The sequence below is a fragment of the Tilletiopsis washingtonensis genome (genome assembly GCF_003144115.1).
Source record: "Tilletiopsis washingtonensis strain MCA 4186 unplaced genomic scaffold FA09scaffold_10, whole genome shotgun sequence".
Lineage (NCBI taxonomy): Eukaryota > Fungi > Basidiomycota > Exobasidiomycetes > Entylomatales > Tilletiopsis > Tilletiopsis washingtonensis.
In genome coordinates this window covers 487,098-502,851 of record NW_020312007.1, presented here as the reverse complement: position 1 = coordinate 502,851, position 15,754 = coordinate 487,098, and the positions used below count along the sequence as shown (strand labels likewise).

Genomic DNA, 15,754 nt, shown 5'->3' with positions numbered 1-15,754 from the left:
TGTGAGTTTCACACACTGCGCGCAGGTGGTGGAGAGGGGGGGGGGAAAGCAAGCTGGGGGGCAAAGCAAAGCAAGCAAACACAAACTCACGTGGCCAATGCGGCAGTACGTGTCCTTGACCTCCTTGTGCAGGCCGGCGGCAATGATGATGTTCTTGGCGACCATCTTTGGCAGCAGGTCTCCTGCCTTGATGCCCTGTGTGTCGTCGTCGTCACACGCGCGCCAATCATCAGCCAGCGCATCTCGCAGTGTGTGGGTTGCGTCCCTCCCCCCCAGGAAAAAGGAAGCTCCACAGCTCTCCCGCTGGCTTGCCGCTTGCGCGCCCGCCCAAAAACTCACCTCGGGATACTTGACGGCCGTCATGCCATTGGCGCCGTCCTTGATGCCGTCGGCCACGAGCTGCTGCAGGCCCAGCTTCGTCACAAAGTCCTTGACGCGCCGCGACGCCGCCTTGTGCAGCGCGAAGCGCTCCTCGAGCGACGGAGAGCGCGTCGTAATGGTGGTGAGCGAGGCGTGCAGCGCGTAGAGCAGGTTCGTCGGCGGCGTGCCAAAGTAGGCGCCAGTGCTGGAGAGACCAGGCCCACCCCCCGGCGAAAAGTCAGCTCTTGCTGCTGCCGCTTAGTCGAGCAGAAGAAGAAGGGGGGGGGGGGTGGGAGGGCCCAACACGAACTCACCCGCTCTCATACGCCTTCATCACCGGCAGCCACTTTGCCCAGCTGGCGTAGTAGGAGTTGGGGCGCTGCTTGCGCGCCTCAAACTTGGCAATGGCCTTCTTGCTTGCGGCGAGGATCATGAGGCCGGGCGGACAGCCGAGGCCCTTCTGGCTGGCCGTGAGGACCACGTCGATGCCCCAGTCGGCCATGCGAATCTCCTCGCTGGCCACCGAGCAGACGCCGTCGAGCACCAGCACCGTCTCTGGCGAGACGCGCTGCACCAGCTCGCCGAGCCCCTTGGCGTCGGAAAGCACGGCCGTGGATGTGTCGACGTGCGTAAAGGTGAGCACCTTGTACTTCTTGGCCTTGAGCGCGGCCTCGACCTCGTCGAGCGAAGGCTTGGAGCCAATGGCTGCCTTGAGCTGCGTCACCTTGGAGCCGTACACTTCCAGGCACTCTGCGAACGCTGCGCGAGCGGGCGAGGGCGGGGGGGCAAAGCACGGCATCAGTGACGCCGACAAGGCGCAAGGTTCCGGCCGCGCGCGCCCCGCTCTGCTGGGCCGCTTACACTCACAATCGCCAAAGTAGCCCGAGTTGAGGACGAGGACCTCATCGCCCGGCTCGCACACGTTGGCCGCCACGTGGTCCCAGCCGAGGGTGCCGCTGCCGGCGGTGATGACGGGCTGCGCCTCGGGCGCAAAGAGCACGTGGCGCAGCATGCGCAGACAGTCGCCAAAGACGGGGACAAAGTCGGGCGACACGTGCGACATGCTGGGGTGCGCGTTTGCCAGGAGCACATCGTCGGCGACCTCGATGGGACCGGGAATCACAAGCAGCTGAAGAGAGAAGAGGTGAGTGGTGGGCGCGCGATGCCAGGCGCCAGGCCTCACCTTGTGCGGACCCTGCGTGAAGGCCTGAGGCTGCGACATGGTGGTGCGATGCCGCAGTGTGGAGGGAGTGGAAGGCGTGGGCGAGAGGTGGGCGGCGAGCTGCTGGGTGCGAGAGACGGCCGTCGAGGCGCAGGACGGCGACGAGGGACCGGCGAGCGGATATGGCGGCGCAGAGGGCATGGTTGTGGCGAGCGAAATGAGGAGGCAGGGGACGTGGCAAGGAGGGTGAGTGTGAGGCGGGCACACGTCAGCCGAGCACGGCGAAGCTTCGCGCCGCGGGGGGCTTGACGTGGCGTACGCCGCGGCGGCGCAGGGGCAGAGAGGCGCGCCGAGTCGAGTGTGGGGCAGACGCCGACAGCAGCGCGCGGCGAGCTCGGCCGCCGACGCGCGCAAGCACACCATTCTTGCCGGCGCGCCGCTGCGGCCGGCCGTACGCTCCACATGCGCCCGAGCGCAGAGCCTCGTCGCCCTGTCATCCACAACGCTGCCGCAGCACAGGGTCGCGCCAGATGCCTTGCCCTTGCCGCAGCGTGCGAGAGGAGCAGCGACGTCGGGACAAGGGGGGCGCCACGCGTGCAGGCAGCGCGCGGCCGAGATGCCGCCGCCGCCGCCTTCGCGCTGCCAGCCAGCCGCCTGCGAGCCGCGGCTCATCCCTATGCTGCGCCGCACGAACGCCGGTCGGCGCCTGGCCCTTGTGCGTTCACACACGCGCGCAGCCACGCCTACTCACACGCGAGGCAGCTGTGACGATGCGGGATGAGGAGCGCAGCGAAGGAGCCAGGAGCAGAGCTGGCATGCGGATTGGATGGTGGTGGAGCAGCGCAGAGGGCGGCAGCGTGCGGGGGGAGGCGGGTGAGGCCGTGCGCAGAGAGGCCGCGACGATAGGCACATCGCTGTCGGCGGCACGCCAGCAGCAGCGGGCAAGGCGGCCGGAGGCGTCAGCGTGCAGCAGCAGCGAGGCGGCATTAAGCCGCGCGCGAGACTGGCACGTGACATCTCCCGCCTCGCTCCTTTGCTTCCCCTCCCCTCCCTCCCTCGCCCCATGTCGCTCTTCTGTCCCACGTGCGCCAACGGCCTGCTCATCAGCAACGACGACGGGCAGAACAAGTGGGCGTGCCAGACGTGCCCCTACGAGTTTCCCATTGCCAAGCAGATGACGACGCGCATCACGCTGCGCCGCAAGCAGGTCGACGACATCATGGGCGGCGACGAGGCGTGGAAGAATGTCGACAGCACCGACGGTGAGTGAGCGGCGCGCGGCAAGAGAGAGGGCAGAGCGGCAAGAGAGCGCACAGACAGACGCAAGGGGGCGGGCAACAGAGAGGAGACGCAAAGAGCAGCCAGCCAAAGCGAAGCCAGGGCGGCAAGTCAGACCATCGATGAGACGGAAAGAGCAGCCACGTACAGGCCAGGGCGGCGAGTCAGACCATCGCACGTGCCGCCCAACTTGGCGAGCTGCGCACTCGGGAGGGAGGGGGGGGGGCGAGCTCTCAGCAACCAAGGGTGTGCCAAGGTTGCCTCACTTCGCTCCAAACGTCCGCGACAGCTGACACAGGCTTGCCCGCCTTCTGCTCCCTTTCTTCTTGCCCAATTCGCCGCACTTCTTTACTGGCACACACAGCGCCCTGTCCCAAGTGCGACAATCCAAAGGCCTTCTTCATGCAGCTGCAGATCCGCTCTGCCGACGAACCGAGTGCGTATATACAACACACACACACACACCCCGGCCCCGCCCCCCCCCCCCCCCCCCCCCCCCCCCCCGCCCGTCTCTCTCTCTCTCTCTCTCTCCCGCTCCATTGCTCGCTCGCAACGCTTGCATGCTCGGGCACGTTGAACTGACCCTCTGGCGTTTTTTACGCACCCCCACACAGTGACGACATTCTATCGCTGCACAGCTCGCACTTGCGGCAACCAGGTGCGTGCGGCCCTTGTCTTTGTGGTAAGTTGGCAATCCTAGAGCTGTACTGACGTCCCCCATCCCAGTGGAGAGAAGGCTAAAGCTCGCTCGCTCACAAGCCATTCGCGTCGCATCGTCTTTCGAGGAGCAGCTTTCCCTCGCAAGGCAATAGTCGACGAGTGTCTTCATGTCGCGCGCCGCGCTCAAGGCTCTCTAGCCGCTCTTGCGACTGCCGCACCCCTTCCACCTGGCCCTCACAGCCCAAAGTTCGCTCGTCAGTGGGTCTGTAGATCCATCTCTTTGCCCTCTCTCCCCTCTACTCGCATCCGTTCCAACGCGTCACCGTCTAATCAGAATCCGCATTCCTTTCTCACGAGTAGTGGCAGCAGAATGCGTGTTGCTGGTGCCCGGCGCAGCTCCCATCGTGGATCGACTTTGCACCCCCAGCAGCAGGCACCTCGATCCCTGGCGCCCTGGCCTTGCAGAGGATCGCTGGCGTTGCACGCTCTGTTTCGCTTTCTGCGCTCCACCACGCTTGTGCAGGGGAAGACTTCGTCGCCGCCCTGGGCTGGACCTCCATGCCTCGCGCGGCCCACGAACACTGGGCGTCTGGCCCACCTCTGCCTGCCTTGCTAGCGCACATGATGGCAGAGAGAGCTCCTCGACTCCCAACCCAGAACTCCGCTTCGCTAACACAAAGCACGAGCTCCAGCGGAGCTTGAGTCTGAAGTGGTGGACACGCGCGTGGCTCATGGCCCCGCGTGCCCGGACCCGCGTGCTGCACGCAGATCGCTGCGGAGTCGCCAAGGGGCGTCCAGAGCAGCCCAGAGCGTCACGCGCGGAGGCGTGCCCACGCTCGCACCCGCAGCGTCGGGGCGGCGGAAGGCGTGCCTTGCAACCTCTCCCCAGCAGCGCAGAGCATCAGAGCTGCCAGCTTGCTCTGCCGTCCATAGCTGGCGGCGTGCGCGGTGCCGGCGAGTCGTTGCGACGTATTCGTCGGGCGGCGCGCTTGCGCTGCGTTTGCGCTTGCCTGCAGCCTGCAGCACCGTCGGCGTCGACGCGTCGACGCTTGTGCTTGCGGCGCATGAAGCCCCTTGCCTTTGCCTGCAGAGCCGTCTCACGCCTTCTGCTTGCCTCTGGTGCTGCGGACCCTTCGTGCTTACATCCTGCACGCTGCAGCTGCATGCTGGGCAGCCTTGACGGCTTTGCAGAGGCGCGGAGAGGGGCGGACGTGCGCGCTCATGGGCATGCGGCGCTCAGCGCCTCGCCTCGTCAAGCGCTTGGCGGCGCCGAGCCTCAGCTGTCGTACCGCCGCCTGCCACGCCTACGCTCGGAACATCTTTGCGCGGACGCCGGGGGCCGGTACGTTCGACGCGACAGCGATTGCGAGAGCGGCGCGCTTCCTGCCGGCTGCTTCACGCAGAGCCAAAGCAGCAAAGACCCCCGCCCCCTCCTCGCGCCTCGAAGCGCCGTCGGGCGCACATTCCTCTCGCTCGCTCCTCACACCTTGCGGCTTGCCCGCAGCCGCTTGCACCCTTGCGCGCTAACGGTGGCGAGCGGCGGCCAGCGGCCCAGAGCGCCACGATAGCCGTTGGTGCCGGCCTGCGGCTGCGGCGAGTCGCGCGTCCGGCACCGGCGGAGCGGCGTGCGGTCGGCTCGGCGTGGTGCCGCAGCAAGTCAGAGTCGGAGTCAGTGCCCGCACCTCAGCACCGTGCAGCACCAGCCTGCAGCGCCCACGCCCCATCGACCCTCTCCCACGCTCGCAGCCATCCTGACTCGACTGCGCAGAGGCGCGCGCATGTCAACCAGCGCGCAGACTCTGACTTGCCCCGCTGCGCTCTGATTCTGCGCTCTGCAGCTGATTCTGCACGCTGCATCTGCACCCGCACCCTCTTCTGCCGAGCTCTGACAGCGGGCAAATCGTGCTCTCCAGCTCCGCCTGCTGCTGATGCTGCGCCGCGTGCGGCGCGCGTGCGGGCCGAGCGCGCCGCTGCCTCTGCCATCTCTGCAGCGCGCCTGACGCCGCCGCCCGACGCCCTTGCCTCCAGAGCATGCCGCCGCCGCCGCCGCCATGCCTCGGCGTGAGGAGGCAGATGCCAGACGGAGGCGGCACGGCGTGAGGTCCGGCCGAGCGGCGCCTCATCAAGGCGCTGTCTGGTCCATCTAGCTCGAGCCCTGGCCTAGAGGCGGCGATCGGGAGACGCGAGCCAGCTGGAAGGGCACGCGGCGACTGCCTGCTGCTGCGCTGGCGCTGCTCTCTCAGCGCTCCCGCCGCACTAGCGACTCTCACTCTATAGACTCTCACCTGCTGCCAAGCTGAGCAGATGTAGCTCCTGTGCTGGGCATGCGCGATGCTGATGGCGTCGCCTTCGCTGCTTCGGCGCCGAGGGACGTTCGCAGCCGCACACACGCAGCGTCGGAGCTGGCAGCTGCTGCCGTATCTGCTTTGAGCGCAATTTCAGCCCTCTCTCCCCGGACAGCGCTCGCGTCAGCGCTCAGGCACCAGCCGCCCAGCAGGCAGCGCGAGCACGGAGGTGCGCTGCACTGCGCTGCGCTGCGAGCTGCTGGGCAGCCGCTCGCCGCGACACGCAGCAACCGCGCAGGCTAAAGCTCGCCCCTTGCCGCACCACCGGCCGCGCCGCAGCGCGCGCAAGGGCCCCTCGCCGCCCTCGACTGCGGCGCTGCCGTGGAAGCCAACACGCATGGGCGGCGGCGGGCGCGGGCATACGCACGCCGAGCTTAGGGTGTGGCCGCAGCCGCAGCTTGCGTCCGCCGTCGGGCTGCAGCGCGCAGCAGCACCATGCCGATGCCTCGACGGCCCGCACCGCCCAAGGATGAGGACCGGCGGCGGTGGCACGAGCGGAGTGGCATGTGCCGCTGCACTCTCGCGTCTGCTTGATTGGCGGCATGAGGGGGCGGCGGCAGCGATGCGATGGCCGCCTCTTGCGCTCCAGCCGCCGTCGCTGGCGCGCTCCGAGAAGACGGCCCACGGGGAGGCGAGAGAGGGAGAGGACAGCCGCCGGCACCGCCACCCGGCGCCCGTGCTGCCTGCCTGCGCTGTCCGGGGTGCATCCTCATCCCTGGCAGTGACGCCGCCAAGCTCGCCGCTGCCTGCCCCTCGAGTGATCCTCCCGACCGCCGCCATCCTCACGCTCTCGCTCGTTGCAGCCTCGCCTCTTGTCGTGTGTTCGCTGCTCGCCGCCGTCTCTCCTGGCACCTCTCCGACGCGCCGCTCTCGCTCGCGCTCTCTCTCGCACTCCACACTAGACTGCGCCTCCAATTCACACTCCGCCCCGCACGACGCCTCGCACCCCGCCTCGCCGTGACGCTCGTCGTCGGCCAGCGCCATGTCCTTCTCGAGCGTGCCGGTGGCCACGCCGCGGCGCTCGTCGGCGGCCAGCGGCGGCCCGCGGCGCGCCAGCACGGCCATGGCGCCGAGCAGCAGCGTGTCGCCGCCCTTGGGCTCGTGCTACGGCGGCGACGGCGTGCGCAGTGCCTCGCGCGCCGGCAGCATCTCGACGCTCTGGAGCTCGGCCGACATTCCCCTCTTTCTCGACCAGCGCAGCGGCAGTGCCGGCAGCCTGACGCACGCCGGCTCCTCCTTCTCCGGCGGCGGCCGCGTCGGGAGCATCGTCAGTGTCTCCAGCTTCGCCTCCGGCTGGCAGCCCATGGCGCGCGGCAGCTCCAGCACGGGCGCCTCGTCGGGCGCCGAGCGCGAGCGCCTCTGCCAGCGCGCCCAGCTCATCGAGGAGGAGGAGGCGGCGGCCGAAGACGCAGCGGCGCTCGCCTCGATGGCGCGCGCCTCGTACGCGGCGCCGTCGCGCAGCCAGGAGGCCAGCTACGCGAGCTTCTCCTCCGCGTCGTCGCTCGAGCCGCGCGACTCTGTGCCGGCGCTCTCCGTGTCGTACGCCGCCTCGTCGCGCCAGTCCTCCATCGTCACTCCGACGACACCGACGTTTCCGGCATCCGCGACGCTCAGCGCAGACTCGCCACGCACGCGCCTGCAGAAGCAACGGCCCTCGGCACTGCAGCTTGACGGCGTCCGGCCAGCGTACCGCGACATCAGCGCTCCTTCCATGCCCGTGTCCGTCAGCTACGGCAGCCATCTGACATGCGGCAGCGGCGGCGCGACGCCGATGCGTGCCAAGGCAAGTGCCAACAGCCTCAGGAGCGGCGCGATCCTCGAGCAGAGCTCAGCCCCGCCGCTGCCTTCGCCCGCTCGCGCTCCCGTCGAGCACCGGCGGCGAGTGACGCAACCGTCAAATGCTCAGCTCTACGCCCAGGCCGAGCAGTTCTTCCAGCCAAACTACACCATGGTGACGCCCCCTGCGCCTGACGCGAGCGAACGCTCGAGCGACTCGCCGCTGGTCACGCCTGTCCGACGCTCCCGCCAGCGCCAGTCGACGTCCACCTTCGAGACGGACGACTCGCGCGGCATGCCGTCGCACGACGAGTCTGGCAGTAGCTCGAGTGCCTCCGTCGCTTCCTCGCACGGTCCGCGCGAGCAGGAAGACTCGGGCATCGTGATGAGCGACTTTCTCTCCAGTCTCGACGCGTCGCGCCCGACCACTGCTCCCGGCGCCACACTGTTCGGCCGTCTCGGAGACGGCAAGAGCCCCTCGCCCGTCTCGTCACCGCTGCGTGCGGCTGTCAAGCTTGCAGCTCGCGGCCGGCCGCACACTGGCGATGCGTCGGCGCCGTGTGTGCCACGCAAGATCTCCTCGCGCACGCAGGAGCTGCGCAGCTCGGCAGCCGGCGACGGCAGAGGCCTGGATGGCCCGTCAGCGCCGGAGCGCAGCTTCGCTGAGCGACCCGGCTCCAGCGGTCGCGAGCGATCGGTCAGCGCTCGTCTGCGCAGCGCCGTTTCGACGCCTCGCCTGCGGCCGCTCAGCAGCGGCTGGCGCTCGCGCCGCGACGAGGTGGAAGTGCCTGCGCTGCCGAGTCCTTCACTCCACAAGACTGCACCGAGATCTCCTCCTGCGCCGTCTCTGCCGGCGCCCAGCCTCTTGAGCGGCAGAGGACGCTCGCACACCGTCGGCGAGGCTGAGCGGAAGCCTGCGGGTCTGAGCTTCGCCGACCTGCCTCCGCTGCCCTCGCGCAGCCCAGCGCATGCGAGCTCGGCGCACTCGGACTTGCCTCCGAGTCGCCTCCGCACACCCAGCCGCGCCGACACGACGGCCAGCTCGGTTGCCTCCTCGATGCGTTCCTTCACTCAAGGGCCCAACTCCTCGACGCCCGAGCTGCACCGCGGCATGCGCTCCTCGTCGCAGACCTCGGCAGCAACCAGCACGGCTCGGCCAAAGAGCAAGGGTGGCTGGGCTAGCCACCTGGCGGATGGCCTCACGCTGCACATTGAGCACGAGGGCCGCATGCAGCTCGTCAACATGAGCTACCTCTACTACGACCCGTTCGGCAAGGCCGAGGACCTGTGCAGCTCTGAGGCCGCCTCGCTGGCACCTGGACAGCGCTCGCTGACGCCCAAGCGGCCAAAGTCGAAGGGCGGCCGCGATGACGGCGAGGAGCAGATTGGCACCCTCGAGTTCGAGCTGCTCGCCGCTGCAGACGTGGCCGCGACGCTGGACTTTGCAGCACACACCGGGCCAGTCCTGCGCCACCTGACGATTGGCAACGACAAGGCCGATCTGCTCACGCGCCAGGCTACGCTCTCGCTCTCCGCAAACGGCACGAGCGAGGTGTCCGGCAGCGAGCGCAAGGGTCGCCTGGCATGGCGCCTCATCTACAACGTCGAGGAGTCTAGCCAGCGTGGCAACAAGGTGAGCTTGAGCAAGGCTAGGCCCATGTCGCCTTTGGCGCTGACCTTGCCTCCTTGCAGGTGCTGCGCCCTCTGAAGTTTTCTTGCTCCGCCACGCTGCTGGACCCGCTGCGAGCACGCAAGGGCCGGCTGCTTAACATGGTCCGCAAGCAGATCTTTGCGCCGAACCTCGCGTCCATTCCCGTCATTGGTCTGCCCGCGCCGCAGCAGCTCGCTGCGCAAGTCACGTCGCCGTGCTCCTCGACGATGGACGACTCTTCCAGCACATCGACGGGCTCGGCATTCCGTGGCTCGAGCTGCACTTCGGCTCAGCTGAGCCCGGCATACAAGGCAGCCTACAGCGAGCCGGCACCGGACCGCGACGAGCCGTACGCCGGCCGGCCATCGACTGCGTCCAGCAGCAGCATGTCCTCTCGCGCCACCGGCTCGGCCTCGTGCATTGAGCGTCTGCCGGGCCTGGCAGTCCCGGGCAACCTGCCTCCGAGCCTCGTGCCATTCAAGATGTCGCGCAGGGGCCTGGTCGGCCGCGCGGCCCAGAGCCTGCCCTCGAACAGCCCGGGCCACTCCATCGTCTCGCTGCCCGCCTCGCCGCTGGCCGCTTCGCATCTCGGCCGATCCGCCGCACCGCCGTCGCCCGCCAGCGCCAGCTTCAACATCGTGCAGCGTCAGCCGACCTCTGCTGCCTCGGCTGCACCGCCCACGCGTCACCTCGCTGCACCGCCCGTGACGAGAGCGCGCGGCGCGTCCCTCGGCGAGGCGAGCCGCAAGGAGTCAAACAACGCAATCGCTGCGCTCCTTCCGCAGCTCCTGCCGGCATCTCCGATCGTCGCCAGGGGCAGCAACGACGCGGAGCCGCAGCTGCGTCACGCGCAGAGTCGACGTGACGTGCACGTCTTTGAGAACGACGCCAGCCCCAAGTCTATGCCGGCTCGCAAGCGCGCTGCGACCAGCGTCAGCTCTCGCCCGCCGACGGCCAGCGAGCAGATCAAGGCTGCCTACCTGGCCCGAGGCACATTCGCCCACCATGCGCTCGAGCAGGCGCTGCGTCCTGCCTCGGCCTCGACGGCAGCCGAGTCTGACATCCTCGCCGGGCCTCGTCACCCCTCGCTTGCACGTCTGGCGCCCAAGCAGGCGCGGCCCTCGACGGCCGATGTGCTCTGCGTGCCTCGCGCCGCCGCCGCCGCCGAGGCATCGACTGCGCCATGGCGTGCCTCCGTCGGCGCCCGTGCGCGCCCGCAGCGGCCGCCGCTCGACACGCACCACTCTGATACCCCCACACCTCGTCTGCACGCCTCGCGCCTGGCCGAGCCCTTCCGTGCGCTCGACGACCAGCGCAGCCCTCTTCCCGTCAACATGGCGCAGACTTGGGTCTGAGCGCCCCCTCCGCATCTAGCCCCGTTCTACTTTCTCCTTCACGCCGGACCCGTCACTTCATACCCTGGCCGACGCGTCCCACGCTCCGTCATCTTGGCTTGCAGTCTGATCGCCTCTCCCACATACACACATGTCTCACGCGCATTCCATCTGTAGCATGCTTTACACCACGGACAGACCCGTCAATCATCCTTTTGATCCGCCTCGTCGCCTGTCGCCAGCAGCGAATGCCGGCACGCCATCGCAGTAGACTGCCAGCCGGCTGGCCGCACCCTGCACGCCGCGCAGCCAGCGAATTTCGAAGCGCGAGGCAAGCAGGCCTTCTGCCAGCGGCGCATTCCACACTGCGGCCACGCACGTGGGCGAAGCCATGGGGTCGGCGGCGTTCTCCAGATGCACGAGCAGCAGTGCTTGCGAGCTGCCCAGCGCACGCACGAGCGTCTGCTTGCTGAAGCCGGCCGATGAGCACAGCACGCCGATGCCCGCCTCGTTCATGTGTCTGCTGCCGCTCTGCTCGAACACGCGCCGGCGCTCCTGCTCTTGCCGATGCAGCGCACCCTCCAGCTCGCGCAGCACGACGGGGCCGAGCTTCTTTGCCTCGGCCTTGCACTGGACGATGACACGCAGCCGCTCGTGTGGCGGCGCTTTGCCTGCACTGCCCAAGCCCTCGTCTGCGTGCAAGCGCCACGTGCCGCGATAGAGCTTGTGCTTGTCTGAGGCTGTCCCTTGCGCATTGATATGTGCGCAGATCGTTGAGAGGCGGCCGCCGACGGCAGCAGCGAAGGCGGCTGCCGATGGGTACGAGCGCGTGAGGCTTGGCTCCTTGACGTTCGTGGCGAGCAGCGGCCTGGCGGCGTCGCCAGCAGCAGCAGCAGCGCCCGGCAGCGTCCACCAGCCGCGCAGGTCCACGCCGCCGTCGCCGGCGCCGCCGACGCGCATAAGTGCCATGCCAAAGACGCTCTCGAGGAAGGCAGCCGAGTGCACCTCAAACGCAGTGCCGCGCGCCGTCGTCGAGAGCGGCGCGGCGGCGTTCTCGCTGCTGCGGGCGGCGCGGCTCGAGCTGAGGCATCGGCATGAAGTGAGGCGAAGCGCTAGAAGGACAGGTCGCGCATATCCGCCCCGACTCAGGGCCGCCAAGGGACGGGCAGCGGTGGCGAGCATGCCGCCGGGCGCAGGGTCAGGTCGCGAGGTGACGAAGCGTCGCTTGCGCTGGGAACGCCTGCAGACGCACACGCCCTCGCCCGACCGGAGCGCGCCGGCCACCGTGAGCGCAGCTGGAGTGCGTTGTCCCGCGTGTCTTGTTTCGCCGAGGCTTCGACGAGGTCGGGTGTTGCTGTGGTGTGGAGAGCAGATGAAGCGCGCGGGGCGCACGAGCACGAGGCGCCAAGTCGCGCGGCCGAGCCTCGAGATGCTGGTCCCACGCTGCGGCGCGCTGGCGTCGCCCTGCACCTGCGCCTCCAGGTGCCGTCGCATGATATGCCGTCGCTGTCGAGGTCTGGCATACATACAGTACGTGCAGCCGGCAGGGAGAAGCTTCGAGCCGCAGTGGGAATCTCGCCTGCGCAGCTGCATGCCGAGGTACGGCGTCCGCGCCAGCGTCCTCGCCGAGTGAGGCGTGGCGCGACACGACGACGTCAGCGGGTCTCGCAGGCGTGTCTCACCATAAGATGCGCTTGCCGCATCTCACCTCGGCCTCGCAGCGTGCAGTGTTTCGCATGGCCGAGGTGCCGACAGCTGCGACAAGGGCTCGTGGGACATTCTCAGTCAGGCCTGCGAGCTCGGACAAGAGCCCAAAAATCGACGCTCCATGGGCGGGCGCGGCGCGCTCGGTCTGCAGGACGGAATGCTCCAAGAGCACTGTCTTCCATCCAGCCCAGCTCGCTCGCGCACGGCGCCATCACGGGGGTAAATTGTATGTGGAACAGTGCGTGCTCATGAATGTGCGAGGCTGGAGCGACATCGAGGTCAGGCGATGAAGATGAAGTGTGATGAGGAACATGTCGAGGGTATGAATGCGGAGTGGTGTTGTGTTGCGAGTGATTTGTGCTTGACGATGTTGAGTCGGGTATGCACCGTGCCAGGGGTCAGGGGTTCATGTCGTGTGTGCCTGTCGGTGATGGGGGTGCATGCGGCACAGGGCGATGCTTGCGCGAAGATCGGGCAGACGCAGCGGGCGGCCAAGAGAGGGCTCACATCATTCGTCCTCGTCTGAGCTCTCCTGGCTTGAGCCTTCGTAGCGCTCGTGCACGTCTCTCGCGAGCTGTGCGATCTCGCGGAGGGGCCCGGGCAGCTCGTCATGGCGCAGCGTGCGCAGCAGCGCCGGCGTGAGGTCGAGGAGCATGGGGCGGAGAGACTGGCAGAGCTCGCGATGACGAGCGCACTCGTCCGGCGTGGCTCTGCGATCAAGATGGAGATGCAGTGGCAGAGTGGCGTGCACGGCCGCCTCCGCTTCGAAGGCATAGCGACGGCGCGCAGCGCTGAAGGCAACCTGCGCAGGAAGCTCGCCGAGAGCCTCCAGGCGACTGCGTAGCTCACGCAGGCGACCGACCCGCCATGCCGACGGCGAATCGATCTCGAGAAGACCGAGCAAGTACTCGACGTGTGTCATGAGTAGGACAAGCTGCGGGCTCGGCGTTGCTCCCAGGTTCTGGCGGAAGATGAGACGCACTTGCGCATAGAAGTAGTAGGCCGCTGAGATGAACGCGAGCGGCAGCAGTTTCGTCGGGAGCGGCGTTTCGGCACTGTCCTGGTGCCAGCGGTTCGGCAGCGTCCCGTCTAGGTCGAGCATGCGCCAACGAGTGTCGCTCTCTCGCTCGTCGTGAGACACGACCCGGGCGTGCTCGGTCACGAAGTACATCGGCTGGTACTCGCGGTAGCCGTTCCAGTCGGCGGCGGGAATGTCGCTCACGGGAAAGTCCCAGCGGACGTCGTCGCCCATCGTCGCCATCTTGGCTTCTTCGCCAACCAGGTGCTGCTCGACGAGCTTCGAGGCGGCAATGACGGCGAGGAGATTCGGAGCGAGCAGAAAGGTCGGCGGTGAGTCGTCCATCTGTCTGTGCAGAGCTGGGAAGTCGGTCGAGAGTGAGCGGAGCGGCAGCGGCGCCTTCGCATGTGCGCGCACTTACCTGCAGCGAGCAGGATGATGTTGTGCAAGCTCGCCTTGTCTCGCTGGTCGAAGCTGAGCGCACCAACGCCGCGCAGGCCTACATGGACGCCGGGCATCAAGCTCTCCTTCTGCGGCAGCAAATGTGCGCGCAGGGCTGGAGGCTCTCCCGTCACGTAGCACCACCGCACAGTGCCAGGCTGAGGTGGACGCGCGCGGCCGTTTCGCTCGTGCACCACCCAGTAGGCCTCGTCGGCTGGGTGCGCGCGCGATGCGCTTGACGCCGTGCTGGACGCCGTGCTGGACACGTCTGACTGCGAGTGTCGGGGCGTGTGGCGGCATGCTCCCGCAGCTGGCGCAGCAGCTCTGCGGGCTCGGCATGCTCCCGCAGCTGGCGCAGCAGCTCTGCGGGCTCGGCAGGCGACGCATGCTGCATGGCGCCCTGGCAGCGGCGAGGGAGAAGTGAGGAGGGGTGAGGTGGGATGGTGCGGTGTGGTGCGGTGCGTACGGCATCCGTCTCTGCTCTGCTGCTGGACCAAGCCTCTTCCCATGCTCGCATTTCTCCGCCTCTCGCAAGCAAAGTACCGCTCTGAGCCGCCATGCGCGCTAGGCCCTACAGTAGCGCGCTCGCCGTGCCTCTGGGGCGATGCGGCGGGTGACGGCCCTGTCCTGCGTGGGCTTCTGAGCGCGGGAGCTGCGGCGCTCGGCCGTGTCGACGAGACTAGCGTGACGGCATGCCAAACCTTCGCTGACGGCGCGCACTTGTGCCTGCCCCATCCGGCGCTCTCGCCCGCGCTGCGCGTGGCTGCGGCAGCACCAGAAGGCACAGGCATGGCGAGCAGGGCACCCTCGAGCCAAGTTGCCGCTAAAGTGATTCACCTACATGCTGCTCGCAACCTCTGTGTGCATGCCGATACGGAAGCGCCCGCGCGTGGCTCCCTCCTGGCGCTGCCACTGGCTTCATGCGGCGACTGCGCTGGGTGTCTCGCAACGTCGCCGGACAGACGAGACTTGCTGGCCGCTGCCGCAGCCGTCGCCTCGCGCGAGCGGCTGCTGCGCTGAGCTGCTCATGTCAGTCAAGCTTCGGAGCGAGGAGCGTCGATCGCGTGACGGGAGAGCAAGGATGGACGCTCGATGGGGCAGAGGAGAGCAAGACGGGGCCGGCCCGCTGGGCGCGCCTCGGCGTTGAGGCCGAGCGGCTGGGAGCAACGCTTCGCGGATGCTGTCTCTCGTCCGCCCATCGCTTTGCCCGCTCTGCGTGGTTCGAGGGAACATTTGCAAACCAAGCAGAACGACGAGCGCCCGCAGCTGCAGCTGCATTCCTGGCGGCTGGGTGCGGAGGAGGGCCGTGGTCATGGCGCTTCCGACGGCTGCAGAGATGCAGGCAGCGCAGCAGTGATGCAGGCGCGGCGGCCTCCGAGACCGCGTGTGCCGCTGCATCCGTCTGCGTGCTCCTGCGACGGCGGCCAAGCGCGCGCGAGACATGCCTCTCGGCCTCACAAGCTGACACAAGCCCCTCACGCTTTGGACTCGCTGCACGCTGCATCGACGAGCCGAAGCGGCAAGTCTCAGCGCAGCGAGCGGCAGCCGTCGGCGGTGGCAACGACGCCTCGTGGGAAGGCCGCGCGACGGCGCTGCGAGGGCCGCCGTCGGAGGGCCTCCTCGCCCTTCTCGCCGCGCGTCGAGCTTGGCCTTGTGCTCCCTGAGCGCGGCTCGCATCGCATCAAGTCTGCACGCTTGCGCTCCTCGGCTGCTGCTGATGCTGCACCCACTGATCTGGCCGCCTGTCCGGCGTGCCGTTGCCGCCGCCGATGGGCCGCTGAGGCTCATTGATTCATGCGTCCCTGCATGTGTCGCATGCTCGCGGCATGCCGTGGCGTTGCGGGCGCGTCGAGGGCTCGAGCTTGTGTCGCATGTAAGGCGCTAAGTAGATGCAGCGCTGACGACGTGCCTGCGCGCCTGACGCTGCTTGCTCGCGCACCATCTGCTTGCGGCGGCGCGCGGGCTTTCCCACGCTGCGGCGGGCGTCGCGCGTGGCTGGCGAGGTGCCTGGCGCCTCTGCGC

General features: G+C 68.2%; 7 protein-coding genes across 7 annotated transcripts; 3 read left to right on the top strand and 4 right to left on the bottom strand.

Moving 5' to 3' along the window:
• Positions 1-8: 8 nt before the first annotated feature.
• FA09DRAFT_334261 (probale AGX1-alanine-glyoxylate transaminase) lies at positions 9-1,582 on the bottom strand (the record flags this gene model as incomplete). Its single annotated transcript, XM_025743723.1, has 6 exons — positions 9-53; positions 91-195; positions 340-565; positions 675-1,119; positions 1,228-1,489; positions 1,544-1,582. The coding sequence occupies 6 exons, from the start codon at positions 1,580-1,582 to the stop codon at positions 9-11; spliced, it is 1,122 nt and encodes a 373-aa protein (XP_025598543.1).
• Positions 1,583-2,563: 981 nt separating this feature from the next.
• Positions 2,564-3,814, top strand: FA09DRAFT_329868 (hypothetical protein). The gene is made up of 4 exons (XM_025742366.1): positions 2,564-2,784; positions 3,165-3,236; positions 3,415-3,458; positions 3,527-3,814. Exons 1-4 carry the CDS (start codon positions 2,586-2,588, stop codon positions 3,539-3,541), a joined length of 330 nt encoding a protein of 109 aa, XP_025598542.1. The 5' UTR covers positions 2,564-2,585; the 3' UTR covers positions 3,542-3,814.
• On the bottom strand, positions 3,641-4,367 carry FA09DRAFT_23348 (hypothetical protein). Its single transcript, XM_025739611.1, has one exon. The coding sequence runs from the start codon at positions 4,191-4,193 to the stop codon at positions 3,780-3,782; it is 414 nt and encodes a 137-aa protein (XP_025598541.1). The 5' UTR covers positions 4,194-4,367; the 3' UTR covers positions 3,641-3,779.
• Positions 4,368-6,787: 2,420 nt separating this feature from the next.
• Positions 6,788-9,656, top strand: FA09DRAFT_325456 (hypothetical protein; the record flags this gene model as incomplete). The annotated part of the gene is made up of 3 exons (XM_025741169.1): positions 6,788-9,214; positions 9,274-9,435; positions 9,477-9,656. 3 exons carry the CDS (start codon positions 6,788-6,790, stop codon positions 9,654-9,656), a joined length of 2,769 nt encoding a protein of 922 aa, XP_025598540.1.
• A 190-nt stretch (positions 9,657-9,846) lies between these two features.
• On the bottom strand, positions 9,847-10,687 carry FA09DRAFT_23289 (hypothetical protein). Its single transcript, XM_025739606.1, has one exon. The coding sequence runs from the start codon at positions 10,600-10,602 to the stop codon at positions 9,985-9,987; it is 618 nt and encodes a 205-aa protein (XP_025598539.1). The 5' UTR covers positions 10,603-10,687; the 3' UTR covers positions 9,847-9,984.
• A 32-nt stretch (positions 10,688-10,719) lies between these two features.
• Positions 10,720-14,178, bottom strand: FA09DRAFT_360534 (hypothetical protein). The gene is made up of 3 exons (XM_025745245.1): positions 13,713-14,178; positions 12,969-13,650; positions 10,720-11,647 (listed from the first exon to the last, which is right to left on the bottom strand). The coding sequence occupies exons 1-3, from the start codon at positions 13,807-13,809 to the stop codon at positions 10,774-10,776; spliced, it is 1,653 nt and encodes a 550-aa protein (XP_025598538.1). The 5' UTR covers positions 13,810-14,178; the 3' UTR covers positions 10,720-10,773.
• Positions 14,179-14,673: 495 nt separating this feature from the next.
• FA09DRAFT_23286 (hypothetical protein) lies at positions 14,674-15,721 on the top strand. Its single transcript, XM_025739605.1, has one exon. The coding sequence runs from the start codon at positions 14,825-14,827 to the stop codon at positions 15,521-15,523; it is 699 nt and encodes a 232-aa protein (XP_025598537.1). The 5' UTR covers positions 14,674-14,824; the 3' UTR covers positions 15,524-15,721.
• Positions 15,722-15,754: the final 33 nt, after the last annotated feature.